The 23842-nt window shown below is 37.8% G+C and overlaps 3 protein-coding genes and 1 long non-coding RNA gene across 15 annotated transcripts in view; 2 read left to right on the forward strand and 2 right to left on the reverse strand.

Moving 5' to 3' along the window:
- The window catches only part of LOC116846311 (annexin B9-like), a 6744-nt gene extending 2773 nt beyond the window's left edge, over window positions 1-3971 (reverse strand). For 6 of the 9 annotated variants that reach the window (XR_004378454.1, XR_004378453.1, XR_004378451.1 and 3 more), the window contains exons 1-5: window positions 2020-2073; window positions 1419-1800; window positions 1243-1322; window positions 883-1129; window positions 131-312 (exon numbers count right to left, since the gene is read on the reverse strand). Coding sequence is in view for 5 of the 9 variants with exons in the window: in XM_032819974.1 (XP_032675865.1) it covers window positions 131-312; window positions 883-1129; window positions 1243-1322; window positions 1419-1800; window positions 2020-2073 (945 nt within the window). In the remaining 4 variants the exon portion in view is untranslated. Of the gene's footprint in view, window positions 1-130; window positions 313-882; window positions 1130-1242; window positions 1323-1418; window positions 1801-2019; window positions 2074-2780; window positions 2893-3808 lie in introns of those variants that run through there. The other 3 variants (XM_032819977.1, XM_032819976.1, XM_032819978.1) reach the window with 3 other exon arrangements.
- Window positions 2775-3812, forward strand: LOC116846313. 2 transcript variants are annotated; one of them, XR_004378456.1, is made up of 3 exons: window positions 2775-2922; window positions 2987-3255; window positions 3314-3812. It is a non-coding gene; the product is annotated as an uncharacterized LOC116846313 (long non-coding RNA). The 2 variants fall into 2 exon arrangements; XR_004378455.1 differs by having other exon boundaries at window positions 2789-2922; window positions 2969-3255.
- Window positions 3972-5207: 1236 nt separating the features above from the next.
- On the reverse strand, window positions 5208-12126 carry LOC116846309 (homer protein homolog 2). 3 transcript variants are annotated; one of them, XM_032819971.1, is made up of 7 exons: window positions 11786-12125; window positions 10645-10801; window positions 10427-10558; window positions 10082-10333; window positions 9839-9988; window positions 9487-9762; window positions 5208-9307 (listed from the first exon to the last, which is right to left on the reverse strand). In XM_032819971.1, the coding sequence occupies exons 1-7, from the start codon at window positions 11809-11811 to the stop codon at window positions 9122-9124; spliced, it is 1179 nt and encodes a 392-aa protein (XP_032675862.1). In that variant the 5' UTR covers window positions 11812-12125; the 3' UTR covers window positions 5208-9121. The 3 variants fall into 3 exon arrangements, with proteins under 3 accessions (XP_032675862.1, XP_032675863.1, XP_032675861.1); XM_032819972.1 differs by having other exon boundaries at window positions 9839-9985; window positions 11786-12124; XM_032819970.1 differs by having other exon boundaries at window positions 9839-10333; window positions 11786-12126.
- Window positions 12127-17535: 5409 nt separating this feature from the next.
- On the forward strand, window positions 17536-23781 carry LOC116846370 (membrane-bound transcription factor site-1 protease). Its single transcript, XM_032820098.1, has 12 exons — window positions 17536-18810; window positions 18950-19288; window positions 19834-20018; window positions 20097-20394; window positions 20466-20617; window positions 20798-21078; window positions 21175-21286; window positions 21397-21655; window positions 21737-22011; window positions 22094-22377; window positions 22591-22864; window positions 23120-23781. The coding sequence occupies exons 1-12, from the start codon at window positions 18280-18282 to the stop codon at window positions 23490-23492; spliced, it is 3363 nt and encodes a 1120-aa protein (XP_032675989.1). The 5' UTR covers window positions 17536-18279; the 3' UTR covers window positions 23493-23781.
- Window positions 23782-23842: the final 61 nt, after the last annotated feature.

The raw sequence follows: 23842 nt of genomic DNA on the forward strand, positions 1-23842 counted from the left end.
ATATATATATATATATATATATATATATATATATATATATATAAACATAATATATTATTTCTATCATTATATAAATTATCTTTTCCATCCTTGTGACCAACTATATCACTGTAATTTTTTTTCTACTTACATCAATGGCTTCCGCGAGAGATTTGCCGTAGAGTCTCTCGTAAGTTTCTTTAATATCGCCTAGATCGATCTCCGAACGCGTTACAATTATGCGTATCAACGTCGAATCTGTCGTGCCAATTCCACGCATGGCTTTGTATAATCTTTCCGCGAAATAAGCTGTCTTATCACGGGTGCATTTTACTAAAAGATAAAACCATTTTTTAGTGAGAACATCTATAAAAGGCTTTCAGATTAAACAATATGTATTATATAACTACACACACATTTGTATATAGTAATTATTATTACTAAAATCACTATTGACACTATTTCTCGCTAAATGAAAGGGAAAATGAACACGTGTTGATTATATTTTGCAATCAGATATCTAATTGTAGAGTAAAACAGTAATTTTCAAAGATGTGCATGCAAATTATATCCGTTAAACATATTTCTCTCTTCTTAATCTACTTTCTTCATAATTTTGCCATGTTTATTTTCCAACTATTTATTAATTATCGAGAAAAAAGCATAGTTTTCGGAACATTTTACAAGTATGCTCGAGCGCAATGAAGTGTTCTTATATGTTTTTTTTTACTTAGAAATAGCACGCAACAATTTTCAGCGTATTATATCTCGCTTCTGAAGTCACAATCTAATATGACTGCGCTGAGGAGCGCAATAATGTTAAAATAGAAAATGAACGATATAGCGGGTGACACAGCGAGTAAATCATTAAAATATTCATTAATATTCAATTATATTCCTTACCGACGGCTAGGTAGCCATCTTCAAGAGAGCCTGAAAACTCTCGCTTTATAGCGTCCTCCAAGCTGTGTCCGGCGATGCGTTCGTACTCCTTGAAGATTCTTCGTAATTGCGGATAACTCTTAGTAATTAGAATCGCATTGAAAGTACTTTCGTCAGTACCCCACTGTCCCTCACCAGCGGCCATGAGCCTTTCGGCGTCCTCAAGTGCAGCCTCCTCGTCAACGTCGGGATTCTCGTTTCTACTGGCCTAATGATTAACAGAGGAGTAGAGCAAAGCTAATGTAGAGGTCATATATCAAGTTGATGTTGTTGACATCGATATTGGCTGCGAATGCTTTATTTTTCAGCAACGCTACTTACACAAGACAATGACACCAAAAGCCTCTTAAAGTGGCCGGAAGTGTCGCTCTTGAGATCATCTTCCAGTTCCTTCTCGTATACTAAAAAAAAAAAAGAGTATATATATCATATGTAATCTTTCGGAATCTTTCTTTCATTGAGCTGAGAATATTTTTCTACAATGTATCGAGACGTACAATCCTTGTAGATGGCCGATATCGTTTTGATACCGTAATTGCTCAGAGACGCGAGAACCTCGATGAGCGCGTCTTCGTCGGTACCCATACCGGAAACGGCGTGGTGCAGTTCTTTGGCGTATAACTCGGGAAGAGGCGTCATCAGGGCGCAGATAACTTTTTCAAAGTTTCCGGAAAGCTCCGATTTTAACTCGGAAACAAGGTCCTTGCCGTACATTGTTTTAAATTTGTCTGCAATTTCCAATCTCTGTACGACACCTCGATGAGCCAGAACGTCGATGATGGCTTGCTCATCAGTACCAAAGCCCTTCATGGCGGTTCGTAGGAGGTTGGCATCTTCTTCGGGATCGAATGGTTCGGCCGGGTATACGGTAGGCGTGCACTGAGAGCATTTACAGGTAAAATATACTTTCCGGGGAAATAAATATTTTTACGTTATTTATGTTTCTAACGTTATAATTGTTACTCTTTGTAGAGAACAAAAGCTCTTCTCAGAACAAAAGCTTTGCAATAAAAATGTGGCTATGTGTGGGGCGAGTCGTTTGTATTTAGTCGTTATTTCGATGCGAGCGTCATCATAATATATCAACATGTAAATTACCTGTATGTGATAATATTGACTAGCTGCCATCTTGCGGATTATATCTGAAAACATTTTTAATTTATGCGTGTTATTTTGCGTACAAACGTATATACAATCCAATAAAAAAGAAAGAGAGAGAGAGAGAGAGAGAGAGAGAGAGAGAGAGAGAGAGAGAGAGAGAGAGATTTATTAAGGAAAGAATTTGACCAAGTTTGAAAAATTGGTATTATTGATCCATCAACAGTCTGATCTGTATAATCTTTTCTTTCGGGAGAACAAATTTTTTCTATTTGATTATAAATATGAAAGGCGACTTTTAAATATAATAAATAATCTACTTTAGATTTCTCAACAATTAATTTCCACTAGAATTTTTCTTTGTGTGATAACTATTATTTAACGATTCTGGTATAAATTTTGAAGAATTTTCATGCAATATGAATGCAATTTTGATTTAATTAAAATACATTATATTGTAATTGTGGTTTTAACGTGAAAAGAGTGCGACGGTAACTCTCATCTACGGTGATTGAGACGCGTAAACCGACGCAATCGGCGAGAGTAACGCCCTTGACTCGTTTCAGATATCGCGCCACGTTAACGGATGATGATCTCATCGGACGGTATTCACTAAATAATGCCTCTTATTAAATAACTATTGAAATGGGCGTATGCTTTGTAATTTGAAGGACGACGAAAAAATACACGCTACTTCCGAATACCGCAGGATTATATCGATCGGACCGGCAAAGTGACACTCTGGGTGTGGCATGCTTTACCTTACCGAAGATCGCTACTTCCTTTGCGGACTGGTACCGGTTCTGGACTGACTAACTGTTCGCGTTCAGTTCGCGGCACGATGATGACGAAAAGCGTTACGGAAGAGACGAGAAGAGGAAAGGAATTCGTTGGTGGGGCAATGTATGTTTGTATTCGTCGACGACACATCGATGCACTGAGATGATAGTTGGTATATTCTTTGCAGATGGTAACGGAGATTTAAATCAGTCGAGCTACCTTGTATTTTCTCTTCGGTTTTCTCTTTTTTTCCCTTTTTTTAATTCGCTTTAACTTATCGCCAATTGATTTTGCTTCCGAAAGATCCATACAGACACGTGTGCATCTTGTCTATGAACAATCCGTAAACTTTTCAAAGTTTCTCGGTAAGGACAATATTGTAATATTGCTAACATGTGCATCTCAGATGTGATGCACACTGTGCTTAATCTGCGACAACGGGGTCGAGCGGAACAGGTGAGATCGATAATGATTGTTCGACTTGTCAACTTTTCAACGAGATTGATTTTTTAAGGTGAAGCATTGATGACTTATGATAAAATGCGAGCCTTCAATATGCTAAGAAAGGATCAGGGTGCGGTTTAAGCTATCGATCCTAGGTGAACGTCTGTATATAGTGTACATTAATGTAATTGTTGGCGAATTGCGCAAGTATTGTGCATAATCCATTGTTCTTATTCGTCTTCCCACCAACTCTCAGAAAGAATGATTCATACAAAATTTAATGATGCTTCAGAAATGCCTCAGAGGATGATGGGATGATTATGAAGTGTTATGATATACAAAAATACAAAAGTTGGACGAATTAATAATCATGTTAATATTGCCTCCGACAACAAATAAATTAATACGGCAATTAATACGGATTAATTACATACATACACACATACACACACACACACACACACACATACACATACACACACAAAGAAAATCTTTATATATATAATCTTATTTCTACGATTGTAGAATGTGATAATACAAATATAATTTTAATGTTGCTACTTACGTTAATGAGAAAGTTCCCTTTCGCGTAGAATGCCGATTACGTTGGAAGTGTATGGGAACGTGGGTACTTGGTCGCTGGATGGAAGCGTTCTGACGACGGTGATATTAAGGACAACGCGTTGTCCGGGATCTGCTGGTGGGGTCGACGACGTAATGTCGAGTAACAATGACGTGGAAAACGTGATATCCTGTAGTGAGCAAGAGATGGCGAGTGAATCATATTCGCCAAACCGACGCCGTGCTGCGAGATCGATCGAAAGACGAAAACAAAAACGTCACGAGCTATAGAAGAAAAGACGCTGAAACTATCGACATTGAAAATACTATACTATATTTTTCGCTTACACATTATTTAATCGGATTATAAAGTGACAATTTTCACTGCGCTATTTTCATGTACTATACTTGTGTTTTCGCGACTCCTTAGCAACATCACTTACGGAGTTATATATGATTCATAATCCTTGATTGAATGAGACCGTATCGTGACGCTTTTGAGCACGTAGAATGCGTGACGGAATCATCGCACACAGAGTGTCTCGGAAATAGCGTAATTTTCTACAGGCGGAGGAATATTGTATCTCTAAACTAAACATATCGATTTTGAGTAAGTATTTTAAAGTAGATCTGATTTTAATGAAATTAATTCTTTTCAGTGAATCTGTATAAAACAAGGGGAAAGAGCAACGTCCCTTCAAATCAATCTCGACGCAGAAAGAGACAAATTTCGGATTTTTTTAAAAGTCGAGACAAAGTTGAACTAGGCGTTCTTCTATCTGCATATGTGACATGTATCTTATGTATGTACACATGTATGATGTCAGATGTGCACAATACGCATACCTGATGAAACGCTAAATTTACTCACGCGACATTGCAATCAGAGTTTGGTGTGACGCATTCAAAAGAAATTCTCCGGTAAATTTAAAGCGACACCACCACAAGGATTGTATTCTTAATCACACTAATGTATCATTCCTCGTCTGGTATTGGTACATAAAAATAAAATTGGTGCCGTCTGAAAATGTTTTATTAAGATTACATATGGCAAGCGAGGCTTTCAGTTTCCAATTCCTCAAATTGAAAATTCATCTCCTCAACATTTTTTCGATACATACATGCATACTGTCGGTACGATAAAAAGTGCATCCTCTAGCATTTTGCACTTGTCTTACTTCCTAATTCTCTACTAAAAATTTGTCTAGGTATATCACCTTTACCACTTTGACAGAATCGGTCAAACTCCTTGTGCGGATCGTTCCTTTACGCGTTGCGTGTGTTTCTCTCTTTCTCTCTCTCTCTCTCTCTCTCTCTCTCTCTCTCTCTCTCTCTCTTTTTCTGTACTATACAACTATAATATAGCGAAGAATACGCGAGCCATAATCATCTGCAATCATGGGTAATCTGATAATGAATCTCTTATACTTTGCAGAATATGATACATAGTTCTCTTAACAATAAAATGTATATTTTCAACACGCATCGCAAGGTCTTGTAAAGATGAAATCAACACACAATCTCTGCGTAATAAAAATTCTTTGTCAAACATATCAATCTCACACTTGACGTCTCTAAATTGTGCGCAGTAAAGAATCATATTACACGCATTTTTAAATCATACGTCGTACTTTCTTGACTATACAGAATGTTCGCGATACAAATCGTAATTTTAACTCTAGATACAAAATTCGAAATATGAATAAAAATGTATGTTTTATAACGCGAAAGTTTAGCGCGAGCTAAACCGGTGAGACAATTTTTGAATTTCAGAAATACAATTTTCTCGGAGAGAAATAAAATTGTATGAAATAATCTCCTACTCCTTCGAGACTTACTTTTCACGCGAGGTGCAACTTTTCAGTTGCAATAATGTAATAACGGACCAGCCTGTATAGTCAAGGCCATCTACCATGTTAAGATTGTTGTCGGACAACAATCCAAATCTTCATAAGGATTATTGTACCTGTGATAAAGAGAAATTGTGTTATGTTCTTGATATGTTTTATGTATTTTTTTTTATATATAATTACTAAATATTATCGCAGGCGCGCAAGTAACACGCAGGTGCTTTGTAACACTGGTAAAGATATTTCTAATGGCAATGCCACTCGCAATAACATAAATAAATTTAACGATATAATAAAGATGTTAAAAACAGATGGAGAGAGAGAGAGGGGGGAGGGGGAGAAGAGAGAGAGGGAGAGGAGAGAAAGGTTTGGACCGTAGTGATAATAGAGAAAGATATGAGTGACTTAATAATAGCATCAGTATTGATCGCAATAGTTGAAATAGCAGCGATAGCAACGATAATATAACAGCAATATCTTTTTATAATCATGATATTAATAATAATCGAGAGACAAAGAAAAACGTAACCGACATGTGCATTCAACATAAATTCTTGTATACAAATTACAAAAGATTTATACAAATTCGCGAGAAGAGATACATGTCTTACAAATTATTGCATATCTTTCAATGGGCTTAATATACGAGTGCGCATAGTTGTTACTTAATTAATAAATGCGCGTGTCGCGATTCGTGCAACAATAATTAGTTTCAGTATATGTCATGAAAAATTGAAGCATCTTTATATCGTTCAGTAAAACATGGATTAATTCGAGTGTAGATTAATTAGAAAACCAATATAGAGTAACAATTCACAGGAAATTATCTACTTTAAGAGTAACAATTCATGATAAAAAATGAAACACAAGAGATTCTTTCCATGTATGTAAAATACAATTTTCACATAATATGGTGTGTGTGTGTGTGTGTATATATATAATACGAAAGTTATCGTATAGTGCAAAGTAAACAAACAATGCCAAATTCCTTAAATAAATAAATTATTTAGCAGTAAGATTACTTTTCTGTTAAATATAACATTGCTCTTCAACTTCCACTACTAATGTACCAACGCTTGGTAGTCGCGAGTTTTATGCGAGTTTGAGTAAATTTTTTTCAAAATATACGTACCTCAGATCTCAACGTGAGAATTTAAAATAATGTAAAAATGATGCAGTTAATAAGCGGATAAATAAAGTGATAAATCGTAATCCACGTATAGATCCGTTACATATCCTCGTTCTACCGAAGTATCGCAAATAGCGACACAATACAGTGCAACATAATTAAATTTGCTTCCCATATCATACATTACAGCGTAGCAACAAGTATCATACGAAAGTTGATCAATCGCGTTATGCCTTTTTGTTCCATAATAAACGCCACGATACGGTGATACAGTATTATACGATATGAGGATACATGACAAATCTACACGTAGCTTTGTAATGACACGTCGCACGATTATTGCAGGATTTAAAGCTAAAATGAACATATGTACAAGCTGTCTCGGACTTCCGTAGCACTTTCTTTCATTTATGGATTTTTTGATCAATTTGTAATCGTTTTTCCGTCGCCCAAAGTTGATTTGCGTCAGTCACTTCTTTTGCAAAACTACTAAATAGTTTGTAAATTTATTCTCAAATTAAAAATCTTGCTAAAGATTCGTTTGAAGAATAGCGTTTTGTTATATTGAACCGCTGCACAAAGTTGTAAAAGAGATAGTAACAAATTTCTTGACAGAAAACTTGTATTAAACAGGCCAAAAAAGATGAAGGCGAGAAAAAGTGCGTGACGTCTAATGAACTCTACCTATCCGTATGTGTGTGTGTGTGTGTATTATGTGTATATACGCACATTCGCATACGCGTGCGCACAGACACACATACACACACACACACATAATCTACATCATATAATAGCATTGTGAAAGAAATAGCAGTTGTGAGGCGATGTAAAGTTTAAGTTAAATAATGCGTGTAAGGAAGTAGCTGTTCTAATTTTTGGAAGAATATTATTTTGTGCTTTTTGTTTTCTCGTTTAGATGAATTATTCGCAGGGAGACGCTTGTACGAAAACATTTCTCTCACAATAACTTGGGACAGCCGTCGTTCTACTGTATTTTATACATAAGAATGGTATTCATGTACGGTAAATTCAACAATAAATGTATGCCTTTTGTATAGAACTTTACAGAATGAGAACACCTAACTTTACCATCTCATAACATTATATGGGAAATTGTACCACAGACTTTTACATAAAAGATAGTGCTTGTGCAAATATTGGAAAATCAATACTGAAAAAATTGATCAAGAATTATGGGCAGAATGTTTAATTTAAATTTAACTTTACTCTTTTATCATCTCTGTTGCTGTTTGTCTTATACCTAAAATAGAAGAATAGAGGTTCTAAAATCGAAATCTGTTGGAGAATAACAAAAAAAAAAAAAAAGAAAATAAAAATACAGCATTATGTCATTTTATATTATAGAATTGTGAATTAGAAAGTATTTTAGAGAATATATAATTAGAAATGAGAGAATGCATAAAAAGATGCTAATACATTCTCCTTCAGTCACATATTAAAAATTATTTAAAATTGATTTTTTTATTGTCCACGTTTTATTTACTCTTTTTGTGTTTTTATATGTACAAGCACTCCTTTTGTGCCATTTTGTAAAAGTTAAGTCGCAACTCTTTTATGATGTTACATTGAGATATGCATGCGCGCCAACAATTTCTGAGGAATCACGTATGTCCTAGACAAAATTCGCAAGCTCAATAAACTGAGAGAAGGAGAAAATATAGTTGAATATTTTTTAATTTCAACAACAAAGCTATATTAAAGTGACTTCGATATTTGATATGAAAATTTGACGCGAGAGCTTGGCCCATCTGCCGCTAGTGAATATTCACGTCCTATTGTAGCAAACATGAAAATACATGGACGACTATCACAAGCCGCAAAACCTTCTGAAACTTATCTCTGAAAACCACACTTAGGAAAGATGTAGGAAAAATGATTTCAACTCACGAAAGAAAATTTCAGGTCACCTTTGCAATTTCACCGACCAAATGAAATGCACATTTTAGACTAGATTTATATATTGCTTCGAATGTGAAGCAATGTCGGAAGAAAGGTGATAAAGTTAAGTGTTCTATCCTATGTAACAATAACACGATTATGGCACGAAACTTATCTCTAAAGAGAAACGCTAAATACTAATGTCAGGTCGATTCATGTATAAATACATGTTAAAGGGAGCAATTTCTTCCGTAATGTACTATTTTCGAGACGACTAATTTCTCGGTGTACCTTATAATTTTTCGCTCGATCAGCGTCCGATTTTTGTTGAACGCCTCTCTTTTGTATTAATCTACATCATCCATTCGCACATCGCGCTTATAATAGTAAATACAAAAGACCTAAGAAAGGCATTCTTAGGTTTACCTATGGCGCAAACTTAAGTTTGCAGTGTATGCGTAATTTCTCGATGTATAGTTACCAAACCCTGTATAAAGCCATCTAATCTGGCGTTTAACGTTTCCAAATTTTGCTTTTGGACCTTATTCGCACTCATCGCAATTTCTAATTGTTCATGAACTACATTCAACATATCGCGAAGTTCTCCATTCTCCTTTTGCAGAGCCTTAGAGAAAGAGATGTTTGTTAGTCAAATAGTAGACGTGACGTTTAACGCAAGTAGTGAGTACTATATTTATACATCAGCAGTATAAGAAGTGGGAGGAGAGGGAGGGAGAGAAAGAGGGGGGAGGGATGGAAGGAGAGAGAGGGGGATATAAACGAAAGAGAATTCTACATACGTACCACAAAATCCTTATTTTTGTTGGCCATTGTGAGAGCTTTGATTTCTTCATTTCGCGTTCTTAATTCACTTTCCAACGCTTCGACTCTTAATCTCAGGGCTTCACTGTTCCCTTCCGCAATTTTGCCAGCCTCCAAATCAGCATATTTGGCTTTTATCCTGGCGTTTTCTTCCTTGTATGATTGCAACTGCCTCTTCCATTCGTCGACATTAGCTGTAGATTCTTGTAACGCGCTTGTTAATCTTGCATTGCTGGTTTTCAGAGTGGTCAGCTCGACCTACAATAAGATGATATAGTTACAGCATACGCACAACATTCTTTTCTAGTTGCCAGAAAACATTCTCAGATCGTACCTCCCATTTTTTTGCATTAGCACAGCTTTGAGCTAGAGCGAGTTTCAGCCTATCGTTCTCATACTTGAGCTGCACCTCAGCGGATTGGCCACTTTGCGTAGAGCTTAATTGCGCCGATTTCCCTTGATGCTGCGGACTATCTGTACTCTGCTGAGAAACACTCTGTGATCTTGAATGGACTGTGTTTTTCAATTCGTCGTCCACTTTATTTTGACAACTACCAGGTAAAGGACTGCTGCTTACCGAAGATACACTGTTCTGAGCGGAAATCATATTGGCATTCGGATTTGGATTGTTTGACGCCGACACGTTGGAGTTGATCATCGAAGAGTTTGGTGGATCGATCAGGTCTTGTTCCGACGACGGCATACCCGATCGAGACGTAATTGGGCTGACATTTGCGCTGGTGGCTGGCGTAACCGAAGAACTGTTTGACTGTAACTTGGCACTAGCTAACTTGGTGGCCTCCTTTACCTCGTGAAACTTTTCGATAAACTGTCAAAGAAGAATATTCCTCTGAGAGCATGATATATATATAAAGATTTGTGCTCCTTACGTATCGATACGAGCAAGCGCGACACAACAAACCTTGCCCAGCTCAGCCTCGGATGAAAAACCCAGACCGTACACGGTATTTGCTCTAACATCCGACCACTGGCCAAATTTCTGTGATGTCTTTGTGAAAGTCATATTCGGTGTAATCGTGCTATTTATCACGGCCTAGAGGATAAAAGGTACATTTGTATATATGTATGTATTGCGTGCATGCATGGTATGTATATTTGCGAGTTGTGATTAATAGTCACCTTTGTTCCTTCAACTGAGATTATTCTATATAAACTTCTGGTGGAATCATAGAAGAATGAAACCGATACTGCCGCTGTTGATGCAGATACCCAAGACCGCTTGGTTTTTGGGTCAATGTGAAATACGTGCGCTTTGCACGTAAAGATTGGCTGCTCACTGCAATCAATTTAGGTGGTAACAGAAGATGTACATAATCTTTTACATGTGTCATACAGAACATCTATTTTTATCTGACCTGATTAATGTACGTTCAAAGATACATTATATACAGAGTTGTTGCATGAAATAACAAAGAGAGAATGCACAATAAAATGTAGAAACAGCAATGCTTACTTATAATGTTAATAATGTTAAATAAAAAAAAAAGGAAACATTTTTTCGGGTGATTATAATAGAGAGATTAATACATGTGATGCTTTGTCGTTCAAATAAATACTTAATACATTACTTGTATCGACATTATGCGGAATAACCTGCATAAATGCAGGTTTTCAAAAGTCGACGTCTTTCGTCTTTGAAATTTCTTCGTCAACTTGACGCGCACCGACTCTCGATATACAAACAACAAAAAAAGACAGGGAAAAGAATTCTAGCAACTGAAAGCTGAGTTCGTTAATGCATACATTATTATCGTGGATTCGCAAGATGATTTTACGAGACTAAGGCGGAATACAATTTTGTGACGATTCGTACCATTCGCATACTTGCGCTGCAGGTGCAAGTGCCGCTGCTAATAGAATCTGATGGAAAGCATGCACGCGACAGAGACAGAGAGAGAGAGAGAGAGAGAGAGAGAGAGAGAGAGAGAGAGAGAGAGACAGAGGGAGGGAGAGAAAAAGAGAGAGAGAGAGAGAGAGAGAGAGAAAGAGAGAGAGAGAGCGAGAGGGAGGGGAAGGAAGGGAGAAAGAAAGAGAGAAAAAGAGAGAAATATGTAGGAAAACGGAACATAGGGGCATTGCCTCGTGCATCCCGAGTGATCTAGTTTGTATCGCGTGATAGTAGCAGGCCGGTGATGAGCGATGATGAGCGAATAATTCATCGTGCGCACCCCCACCAGGAACAAAAGTTAATCGGTCACGTATACGTGCACATTACACACCCTTAAAAGGTAATTCCGAGTATCTTGCCAGAGTTACTTACCCCATCGTTTCCTTGCCCGATGTCATATAAGAGGCTCCCTAGTCGAACAATCGCATAAATAGTGTCGTGAGCGCGTTCAATGCGAGCGCGCCGCGGCTATTTTCGGAGCGGAACAGGCGAGATTTCCTGAGAAACGGTCGAGAACCGTTCGACCGTGGGCTGGGATACGCCAGTTGACAGCCGCCATCGGCCAAACTCTCTATATCGAACAACGGCGACGATCACGCGACAACGTAGTACATAGTCGTGAGTCTCACCACGGTCTGCCTGGATTTAATCGATTTTCCGCGAAAGGTTCTGCCATTCGCCGTTAACCTCGCTGTAACTCGCCGCTTTGATCACTCAAATTCACTAATAGTGAATTCGGTAGCTTGCACTAGTGCGCACCAGGGTTGGGATATTTGATAAATTCTAGGGTTTTTTATATTAAGCCAGCGGCACACGATGCTTGTTTTCGTGTTGAATTGCTTGCTGCATGGAAATACTCTATTCTGATTGGCCCGTCTTCAGAAATGCACCAATCAGAACAGACTATTTCCATTCAGCAAGCAATTTAGCACGAAAACAAGCATCGTGTGCCGCTGGCTTTATACGTGACAAGGAGCTTCCCAACTGACCACGTTAGGATTGGACACAACCAACCGATACAAAGAATTATCTAGTGAATTACCAGGTCGAACCAATTATTACAATCTGTGTCCAATCGTACCGTGGTCAATCGGGTCCCACCCTACGTAATATCATGCATATTACGTAAAATATGTAAAAAACGTAGTATACATGTATAAAATATCTAATGCCCGGTTTTACTAACGCAAGATAATCAAATCGGTTAATTGACTCAACGGAATTGTCTAATCGCATTGTCCAATTGCTAAGCTGATCCATGCGATTGACAATTTAATTTAATTAACTCGTGTTGAAACCGAGTCTAAACTTAAAACTATCTAACCTTATCTAAAATCATGAAGTAAGAGAAAAAGAGGTCGAAATCTTTTTTTTTTATTTATTTGATTGATTGATTTATTAATATTGCAAAGCACTGAGGTCGGTGCCCCATTAAGATGCGTTTAGATGGAGAAAGAAATAGCGGAACGGAACAGTTACGGAAAAGAGATATAGGGTCAGCCAATCAGAGTAATTTCATTTTTATTCCGTTCCGTTGTTTGATAGGTGGGTTTCACATGGCACGGAACGGAACGGAACATAGTAACAAAAATATTATTGATATTTACTTATATATATATCAATGAAATAATGCTTAAGTAATGTTTAAATTTTCAATATTTGAAATGTATCATTAATATATGTAAGTAAATATCAACGATACCTCTCAAATATTCGCTAATTTGCCATAATAAATAGTCTTTTCGTTTTCTCCGTCGCGAGAAACACGTTATAAACCGGATACACCTTATCACACGCAATTTTCAATGTCGATAGGTTAGAATGTTTTTTGTTTTTGTTCTATTCCGTAACAGTTCCGTGCTATGTGAAATCTATTTATTAAACAACGGAACGGAATGAAAACGGAATTATTCTAATTAGCTGATCCCCACCATATTTCTTTTACGTAATGGCTCTTGCACACAGAACGCGGTAACGCTTTCGCGCGGTGGAAGTTTGCGTGACAGCCAATCAATATGTTGCTTTTCCGTGAGAGCTACAAGATTATTACGGAAAGCAGCATATTGATTGGCTATCACGCGAACTTCCGCCGCGCGGCAAGTGTTACCGCGTTCTGTGTGCAGGAACCATATCTGTTCCGTTCTTTGACTATATAACCATGGACCGTTAGCGGCGATTCTAATGGCTCCTACACACAGAACGCGGTAATGCTTGCCGCGCGACGGAAATTCGCGCGACAGTCTATCAATTATTGTTTTTCCGTAAGAACTAGAAGATTATTACGGAAAGCAATATATTGATTGGCTGTCGCGCGAATTTCCGCCGCGCGGCAAGCATTACCGCGTCCTGTGTGCAGGAGCCATAAGAGTCTGTCAACATCTGTAGCGTCGCCAAGACCAAACAACGGCAAAAGAAGGAACTCAGTAGAGCAAAACAGAGTTAGCAACGTAAACGCTTCTAATATCCGCTTATCACATGGTGATACGTATTGGAAAAACCTAATAGTATAGTAGAAATAATAAAAAGAATTAGACTTTCTTGAAAACCACAAATACTTTATAACAAAATTAATTATAGAAAATTATGTTAAAATTGTTATGAATTATGAAGGAAAATTAATGAGGCAAAAATGTCAATATATCAGACATAAATTGACAAAAATTATTTTATTGCAAGGACAATAATATACCATCATTTGGAATAACTTTTATATCACTGATATGAAAGTTCTACCTTTATCCGTTTAATGATGCCATATATTTTTGTAAGTCGTTGTAAATTGTTCGAAGTTACTCCGGTGTTCCAAGTTACCTCAAAGGACGGTATTTTAAATAATGTTTTAAAAAATGTTGAACGTCATTTTATAATATTACATATATATTATATAGACATTTTTAATATATATATATATATATTTTTTATTCATATATTATATATCTTTTATTCATATATTATATATCTCTTATAATATAAATATATTATATAAATATTACATATTTTTATGTAATATAATAAATACAAATTTTGTATGAAATTATATAAATATTTTATTTTGTGTTTTTATATTTTCCTTGCAAATCAGATTTTTTTTCTTGTTACTTTAAAAATTGTTGATTTTTATATTATAGCAAAGTTTTATAACTTTTTTTTTAATGTAATAATTTATTTGAAGAAAAAACGAAAAAGTCTGTTATTGACGATTAAAGAAATATAATAATTTTTTATGTATTTTAATGATAACTGCAATTTATGATCACGGATACATATACAAAATATCTTTCACATGGTAAAATAGAAATTACAAATATATGATAGTTTATGTAATAGCCGTTGTTTGGCTCTGGCGGCGCTGCAGATGTTGACAGACGTTTTGCTGCAGACATAAGATAGCGGCTAGCGGTCCATGGTTATATAGTCAAAGATTCCGTTACGCTATTTCTTTCTCCATTTGAACGCACCCTTAGGCGGAAATTCTTAGAACGGAACGTGCGCACTAATCACAGTTAAACGAGAAGCACACATTCTTGCATAAAGACATATGCACAACGCATAAGATAATTAACCAATCAGAATCCTCATTTCTATTGCCACGATGAAAATGAAAGACTCTTAGCGAATTCGGTTGCTTGCACTAGTGTGCACTGAGTGCGCACTAAGGCTTGTTCATAGTATGTTATTATATTTAAAGATTGTCTTAAATAATTCTCAAATAAATTCTCAAATATTTTTAACCATAATATGATATGTATAACATCCGTACGAATCATTTTATTAGTTAAAATGTTTTTAAATATGTATTTAAGACACGATCTTAAATATAAGAATGTACTGTAAACAAGCCTTAATGCGCACTCAGTGCGCACTAGTGCAAGCTACCGAATTCGCTATCTGATTGGGTAATTTACTTGTGCGTTATGCATTATGCCTTTATGCAAGAGTGTGTGCTCCCCGCTTTACTTAAATCTATTCACGAAAAGAACGGAGTAACTGTGATTGGTGCACGCGTTTCGTTCCGCTAAGAATTTTGGTGTATATCAGTTGGACACGGGGCAATTGGACACAGTCCAATCATAAGTCGCTGTTCCAAGGGACCCTACAAATGTCTCTAATCACACGGTGCTGTGATTGGCTGTGTCCAAATGCACCGTGTCCAAGTGCACCGCTCCCTAAGAATTTTCGTCTAATGGGACACCGGTCTGATTATAAGCGTTTACACAAAAACGTTAATCTGGTTTCTATCTTTCTTTCTTTCTCTCTCTCTCTTTTTTTATATGTTTTCAGATCTTCTTTGGCCCTTTCACCAATTACCGTTAATAATATGAGGGGAATCTTCAAAAAACGCAAAGGCACGTTCAAAGAAAATTATGGTTCTGATTGGTTTTCCTGTTTTCTGCTTTTCTATCAAAGTATGAATTCATCCTTAACCACCCTTATAGAAATATCATACTAAGAATCATTGATAATTATTTTCAGTATTAAAAATACTGGATAATAAGTAATTATCAATGATTCTTAGTATGATATTTCTATAAGGGCATCATAGGCTGCGTTTCAAAATTCTACACGGTGAGTAGAGTACATTTAATTGACCAATCATAATAAAGAAATTCTATCTTTGTTCTTATTGGTCAATTAAATGCTCTCTTTGGAATGCAGCCACATATGATAAGAAATGGCATGAAGTTTCAGCAATGGCCTGAAGAGACCACAGACTTCTATATACTGCTAGACTGCTAACTTCGACTCAGTACATGGTCCCGAAAAATATGTATAGAAATCTCGCGCATGCGCCTATTTGGTGTTCCGACATTCACAATGTAGCATCTCGTTTTAGAAATTATTGAACTCTGATATAGGTATACAATTGATCAATCATTTATTTTCACAAATTTTTTACTGTAACATTTTACTCTGACGTTTTTCACTCTGTACGTACACAAATATTTAAACAGGTGGAATCGGCCATATTACATTTATATCCCCTCTTCTTCTGGAACACCAATTTCAGGCATGCGTAGACTGCGTTCAGATTCCACACCCGGATGTATTTTATTACTAGAAGTGCTATAGTATGTGTAACATATACTGTAGTGTTTCTAGTAATAGAGTACACCCGAATGAAGAATCTGAACGCACCCCAGATGTCTTTTTTTTCGTACGTAATACATACTGTTCGAAGTCAATTTTACATAGCATTATATAAGGAAATTAGCATGCTAATAGTTATATAGAAGTCTGTGGAAGACACGCATATAGCATTCGATGTATTTTACAGTAAAAAATTAAGTACATAAAATACTTAGTATTTTACATGTTTAAAATTGTGTAATTTACATCAAGTATTTTACTTGCCTAACCCTGGTGCCCACTGAGTGCGAGTTAAGGCTTGTTTACAATACATTATTATATTTAAGACCGTGTCTTAAATACATATTTAAAAACATTTTAGCTAATAAAATGATTCATACGGATGTTATACATATCATATTACTGGTTAAATATTTGAGATTTTATTTAAGACCATCTTTAAATATAATAACATATTATGAACAAACTTTAGGGTGCAATCCCATGTAGCGGAATAGTAGAGCGCGGAACGAGAGTGGAACTAATCACGAGCGTTCCATAGTTTTCGCTCGTGATTGCTTCCTCTCATGATTTGTTCCGCTCTTGTCTGCGTTCCGTTATTCCGCTGCATGAGTTTGCACCCTGACACTGTGCTACACGGTGTCGCCTGTGTTCCTTGCTGGGAAGCACCTTATTGGCTCCTGCACACAGGACGCGGTAATGCTTGCCGCGCGGCAGAAGTTCGCGCGACAACCAATCAATATGCTGCTTTCCGTAATAACCTTCTAGCTCTTACGGAAAAACAACATATTGATTGGCTGTCGCGCGGTCTTTCGCCGCGCGGCAAGCATTACCGCGTCCTTTGTGCAGGAGCCATATGAATACCGGCCTATGGCTGCCCGGAGAAATTCTCTATCGAACACCAATTGTATCCAACAGCCAATCGTAACATCCGACGACAAATAAAATGACATTTCAGAATTTGGCGGGAAAAGCGAAATCGCGTATTTGGAAAAATTTTATTCCCGAACGAGATGTACGTTGCGTTGTTTGATGTAACATACGTTTTCGCTATTACAACGGTTTCTCTCTGCAGCGGAAAAGGAACGAAATAAATGAAACAAAGTGGATACTGATGTTGATAAATATGTCATCGTCTTTCCAAAGAAAAAAAGAAAAGGACTTCAAGATGCACAATTCTTTCTAATAATAAATACGTCCCTGACTATTATATGTATACGTATAGAGTTCATTTGTTAATAGTTTTCATCATCAAACATAAATCGAGCATCCGTGCGATGTGACAACAGTAACATTAATACGTCGCTTCTAAGCAACGTGAAGTAACTCGTGATTATAATGCCTATATAGCATTGTCTGTAAATTGTTGGTAGCGGTTAATAATCATTCTTCTGCGTGGGACTATTTTCTACCAACGCCTGTCGAGGTTAAGAGATGTGAGAAGTCAGAAAAAACGAGTAAACGTTCTATATGAAATTGCTTTGGGAGCGTTACTTCAGGGGTTACCAGTGATCACTAGTGATTATCAGTAGTAATCGTTGTCTCGAGCGGTGCAAAAAGTCGAGAGCACAAATTATTAATCTCTAGTGTCATCTTGAAATATGAAAGATGGAATAATGAATATCCTGAGCAGGACACAGAAAAATTATTGTCGTTGTGTTATCTAGCTTCTGTAGAGCATTTTTATAATGTCTTATTGTCTCAGTACTTGTGTACTGTCTCAGTACTGAAGCGATCAAGTATGATACACTATATTATCTTCAACCAATGCGAATAGTATGAAGCTGCCGCACACATGTCGGCTACATGTCTCTTGGATACTGTTACTTGGCATCTTTATGATCCATAGTGATTTAAGCAGTGGCAGTAGTTCCAAGAAGAACAATGACAGAGGCTATATTACAAAGTCTGCATACGATATATCCTGTGCTTGCTGCAGTATACAGCAAGTCCAAGTTAAATTCTCTACCAAGATAGTCGAGAACGAGTACATAGTTGCATTTAAGGGTTATTACAGACCCCACACACGGAGAAACTACATAGCAGCTGCGTTAAATTCATCCGGCATCAATAACTGGACAATTTTACATCGTAACAATTTGGCGTCTCGCTTCCCTAGCGACTTTGACATTGTACTATTACAGGGAACAGTCAGACACCATGGGCTGAATGCTTTGAGCAATCATCCGCTTGTAAAAAGAGTAACACCACAGAGACTTGTACGTAGAAGCTTAAAGTTTATCAACACCACGACAGATGACTCTGATATTCCAGAATATAGAGAGCTGAAAAGACGAGCCAATACTTATGTGAGTATGAAAATCAAGTATGATGAGTATGAAAATTATGACATGGAATAGTCATCCACGAAAGATGCCTCAAACATATTGCAAGATAGTTTATAGGATATCGATATGATGAATAAAACTTGAATTTTAAAATATACAGAATGTGCTAGAGCAAATGACCAGTCGCCATTCGTCTCGGAAACTATTGAGAGCTATACCAAGACAAATCACGCATATTCTTCAAGCTGACGTATTATGGGCGAGGGGTATTACCGGAAAGGGTGTAAAAGTAGCTATATTCGATACTGGACTGGCTGTTAGTCATCCACATTTCAAGAAGATCAAAGAGAGATCAAATTGGACAAACGAGAAAACTCTGGAGGATGGCTTAGGTCATGGAACATTTGTGGCTGGTGTCGTTGCGTCAACTTCCAGGGACTGCTTGGGTTTTGCACCGGATGCAGAACTGCACATTTTTCGCGTCTTCACAAATGCCCAGGTATATATGTGTGTGTGTGTGTGTGTGTGTGTATAGAACATAGTATAGAATAAGGGGCTAAGAACAGCTAAATCCAACTTCTTAGTCTTTTGAAGAAAAGCTTCTTCAAAGGAGAAGCGAGTGGGTACTAAATGCGTTAATAACGCATATCAGCAGATAAGAAACAATGATGAGAAGGTTCTTCGCACAGCTATTCGGTTTATTTTAGATCGCGGTGTATAGCCGACAAGGACGTCAAATGCAACAATTCACGTGATTTTTATTTTCGTTCAATAATTTTTGTCTTTGTAATGTTTGATTTATCATTGGACGTTTTCTCCTCACAATAATAGGATGTTTGAAAAACTCCATTCTTAGCTTTGAACGCCTATATCTAGGAAATTATTGTGAATTTTATTCATGTTTGTAGAAAGTTTTCTTTCTCAATTGATCTCGGGAATACGCCTCTGAGTATATGTAGTTTGTTACGGGACATTATTCTGTATAGCATAGTATTTGTAATTTCACAATGTATTTTTCTCACTTTTCCTTTCGGTTTGATACAGGTATCCTATACTTCGTGGTTTTTGGATGCGTTCAATTATGCTATACTCAGCAAGGTGACAGTGTTGAATCTAAGCATTGGCGGTCCAGATTTTATGGATCATCCGTTCGTTGATAAAGTGTGGGAACTTACAGCCAATGGTGTTATTATGGTGTCGGCAATCGGCAACGATGGGCCTTTATACGGGTAAACAACATGTTTACTTATCTCGACAATCATCTAGTCTTATCGAATTACAATTCTAATTCTACCTACTTTCTACAGCACTTTAAACAATCCTGCCGATCAAATGGATGTAATTGGCGTAGGAGGTATCAATTGGGACGATCAAATAGCGAGATTTTCTTCGCGTGGCATGACCACGTGGGAATTGCCGTACGGATACGGAAGAGTCAAACCCGATCTGGTCACGTACGGGTCTGGAGTAAAAGGATCCGCCTTGCGGAAAGGATGTAGAACTCTCTCCGGCACTTCCGTGGCCAGTCCCGTTGTCGCTGGCGCGGTTGCACTCCTAGCCAGCGGATTTGTAGAAACGGACGAGTCAAAGGCTGCTAAGCAGAAGGTATAATCGATCTGAAGATGTATCGTAAGAGCTAACCCATTTGTGCATATAACGTGACGAACATTTACAAGGTAACGCCAGCGAGTATGAAGCAAGCGTTACTAGGATCAGCTCGTCGCTTACCTGGAATCGGTATGTTTGAGCAAGGTGCCGGGAAGCTAGATCTCTTGCGGGCATTTCAGTTTTTACAGTCGTACACACCTATCGTCACACTTAGTCCGAGGTGAGCCCTTTTCTTCCTTCGTGATGTCGATGTGACGTTGCGCTCGGTTCCGCATTGTTGTGCGTGTTTTTAGCCGCATTATATCGACGATTATACCGACGAGTAATTCTGGATATATAATGTGTGAACGCGAATGGGATACAATTCACGAATTTTTCACTTCTGGTTGAACGATTACAGTTACATAGATCTGACCGAGTGCCAATACATGTGGCCGTACTGTACTCAAGCTGTCTACCATACCGGCATGCCCACAATAGTCAACGTTACTATAGTAAATGGCTTGGGTGTGTCAGGACATGTGGTCAATCTTACCTGGCATCCGTACACCGGTGACGGCAACGGCCAGCGTATCGACGTGGCATTTACGTACAGCGACGTTTTATGGCCATGGTCGGGTTGGTTGGCAATCGCTCTAACAGTCCCTTCGACATCCCGCAACTGGCAAGGCGTCGCGCACGGTTTATATGACATTTCTTTCATTTTTCGTGTAATACACGCGCTGTGCTGTGTACATATGTTATATTATACTAGTTAGATTATCTTCATATTTGCAGGCTACGTCTCTCTCACGATCGAATCACCGGCGTGCGACGGTGAAGATAAGCCGCGGCAGTCGACGATAAAACTCCCGTTGAAGGCAAAAGTCATACCTACGCCTCCTAGACAGTAAGTAAATTGTGCTGACCAAGTAAATCCATCTCGTCTGTTTCTTTCTATCGTTTTACGTTTCTATCGTTATTTATCGTTACTTTCTATCGTTTCGTATCGTTTTTCAGCAAGCGCATTCTGTGGGATCAGTATCACAACTTGCGCTATCCACCCGGATATTTCCCCAGAGATGACCTGCGCGTAAAGAATGATCCTCTGGATTGGAATGGAGATCATATACACACTAATTTCAAGGACATGTATCAACACCTACGCAACGCCGGCTATTACTTCGAAGTACTCGGCCATCCGTTCACCTGTTTTAACGCGAGAAATTACGGAACACTGCTCATCGTGGACACGGAGGAGGAATTCTTTCCCGCGGAAGTATGCATGGCGCGAATATCGGGAATGTGCTGATTTTTGTAATAAAATCGCATTTATTCACTTGAAATTTATCAACCGCAGGTGGCCAAGCTGAAGCGAGATGTGGAGGACGACGGTCTCTCGGTGATCGTGTTTGCGGACTGGTATAACGTGACAGTCATGCGAAAGGTCAAGTTTTACGACGAAAACACTCGTCAGTGGTGGATACCTGATACAGGTGGTGCCAATATTCCCGCTATAAATGACTTACTCTATCCTAATTGGGGTGTGGCGTTCGGCGATGAGGTGCGAAACGGTCATTTTACTCTCGGCCAACATGCACCGGTCACATTTGCATCCGGCACTACACTCGCCAGGTAAAAATAAGCGGATTGTATATTACAGTATAGGGCGTTTTGAGTAGTACCATGCGGCACCAAGCTTTCAATGTGCATATAGATTTCCAAAGGACGGAGTAATTTTATATGCTGAGTTACAAGATCAGGGCCGAGAGTTTCTTCTAGAAAAGGAATCAGGTGCATGTAATCTCGTTCCCATTCTCGGACTTTTGCAAGTGACCAGCGAGAATACCGTTAAAATAACGCACAACGACGAAATTCACGATCAAGTTGCGCAAGATGAGAGGCAGGAGAAGAATCGTGCGAGAGAACGCACTGTGCTACCTGGTAGACTCGTTGTTTACGGTGACTCAAATTGCATCGACGACAGCCATTTGCAAAAATGTATGCATGTTACAATGAGAGATATAATACAAAGTAATTTTAAACATTAAAATCGATATGGAACATACAATGTTGCGAAGCCCTTTAAATCGTAATTCCTTTTCGTGTAAATTTTTGCAAATTTACTTTCTCTCTCTCTCTCTCTTTCTTTCTTTCTTAATTGAAACATTACTTACTGAAATGATTGTCATGGTTATTTTTCTTTACATTTAGCCTGCTTCTGGATGCTCGACGCCATTTTGGAGTACACAACGACGGGTTACATACCCACTGTTTTTACGGATGAAAATGAAACGAAACGCAAAACCGTTAAAACAATCGATAATCTAGAGATTGGGGAATTACCACGTCGAATGGAGGGAAATCATTTGAGCCGTCATAGCAAAGTATTAACGGATGACGGGCCGGCGGGCGGTTTCAGATCTCTTCCGTCGTGTCCTACAGCCGTTTACGCTGTACCACTACCAGTCAATGAAACTGTGCCAATGTAAATGATTTCGTATCAATACAGATGTTTGATTCAATACATTAATTATGTTACGATATATCACTAAGGGCGCGACGTGACAGATAGAATAATGTAACCAATAGTTGCTTGACTTCAAAAGAATGAACGATTATTTCTTGTGCAAAGCGGATTATATGCTTGTGCAGTTTATTGTTGTCGGTTATCTTTGGTTATCTCTGTGCACGAGCGCTATAAATGTTCTCATTCGTACGCTTTTCTCTGTTACTTTTACAGGAATCTTTACAAATCCCACAAGGTACTTTCCGTGAGTAACACCATGAATATGGGAAACCCAGTGTTGCAGGAAGAAACGGACGCCTTGTGGCTCAAAAGACGAGTTGGTGGTGCTAGCATACCTACGCTGCAGAATATGGGCGTTGGTAGTGTGACTTATGATGTGGACAGAGTGGTCGAAGAAGATAAACCAGCCATTGTAAATCAGTGGAGCTTTATATTAGGAATAATTATTGTAGTGACATTTGTCGTGTATTTGTGGAATCAGTGGACCTGTTTGGTAACGAAGAGACATTCCCGCAGAAAGCGCACCGTTGGCAGGATACGTAGAGTCATTCAAGCTATCGCCATGCGTAGAGTACCACAGATGTAGTTGTATAAGAATCTGACAAGAATTTATTACTCGTGTAAAACAAGACTACAATTAATGTGTAAATAAAAACTTTACGCCCATAAGGCTCTTACATTAGTCGTGCAAGAAACGAACGAGACAGGTCTTACGTTTAAGCACTTGATAACTTAATACACTGACGAATACTCCACATATGTCCATTAGATCGTACCGTATAACATATGTTGCGTGCCTTTTTCAACAAAATGTGCAACAATGGGCAATTGTCCAACGCGAATTCACAGATAAAAAAAAAAAAATATATCTATATATATATATATATATATATATATATATATATATATATATATATATATATATATGTCTTTATA

Source organism: Odontomachus brunneus, unplaced genomic scaffold, assembly GCF_010583005.1.
Source record: "Odontomachus brunneus isolate Ranch 3 - 2012 unplaced genomic scaffold, Obru_v1 Obru_scaffold_063, whole genome shotgun sequence".
NCBI classification, from domain to species: domain Eukaryota; kingdom Metazoa; phylum Arthropoda; class Insecta; order Hymenoptera; family Formicidae; genus Odontomachus; species Odontomachus brunneus.

Coding starts and splice junctions, on each gene's coding strand:
- LOC116846309 (XM_032819970.1), bottom strand. CDS start 11,811: ATGACATCGGGCAAGGAAACGATGGG. Junction 10,802..11,785: donor TCGGGCAAGGAAACGATGGG/GTAAGTAACTCT, acceptor AATTGATTGCAG/TGAGCAGCCAATCTTTACGT. Junction 10,334..10,426: donor CCGAGGCTGAGCTGGGCAAG/GTTTGTTGTGTC, acceptor CTTCTTTGACAG/TTTATCGAAAAGTTTCACGA.
- LOC116846370 (XM_032820098.1), top strand. CDS start 18,280: ATGAAGCTGCCGCACACATGTCGGCTACATGTCTCTTGGATACTGTTA. Junction 18,811..18,949: donor AAAGACGAGCCAATACTTAT/GTGAGTATGAAA, acceptor TAAAATATACAG/AATGTGCTAGAGCAAATGAC. Junction 19,289..19,833: donor GCGTCTTCACAAATGCCCAG/GTATATATGTGT, acceptor GGTTTGATACAG/GTATCCTATACTTCGTGGTT.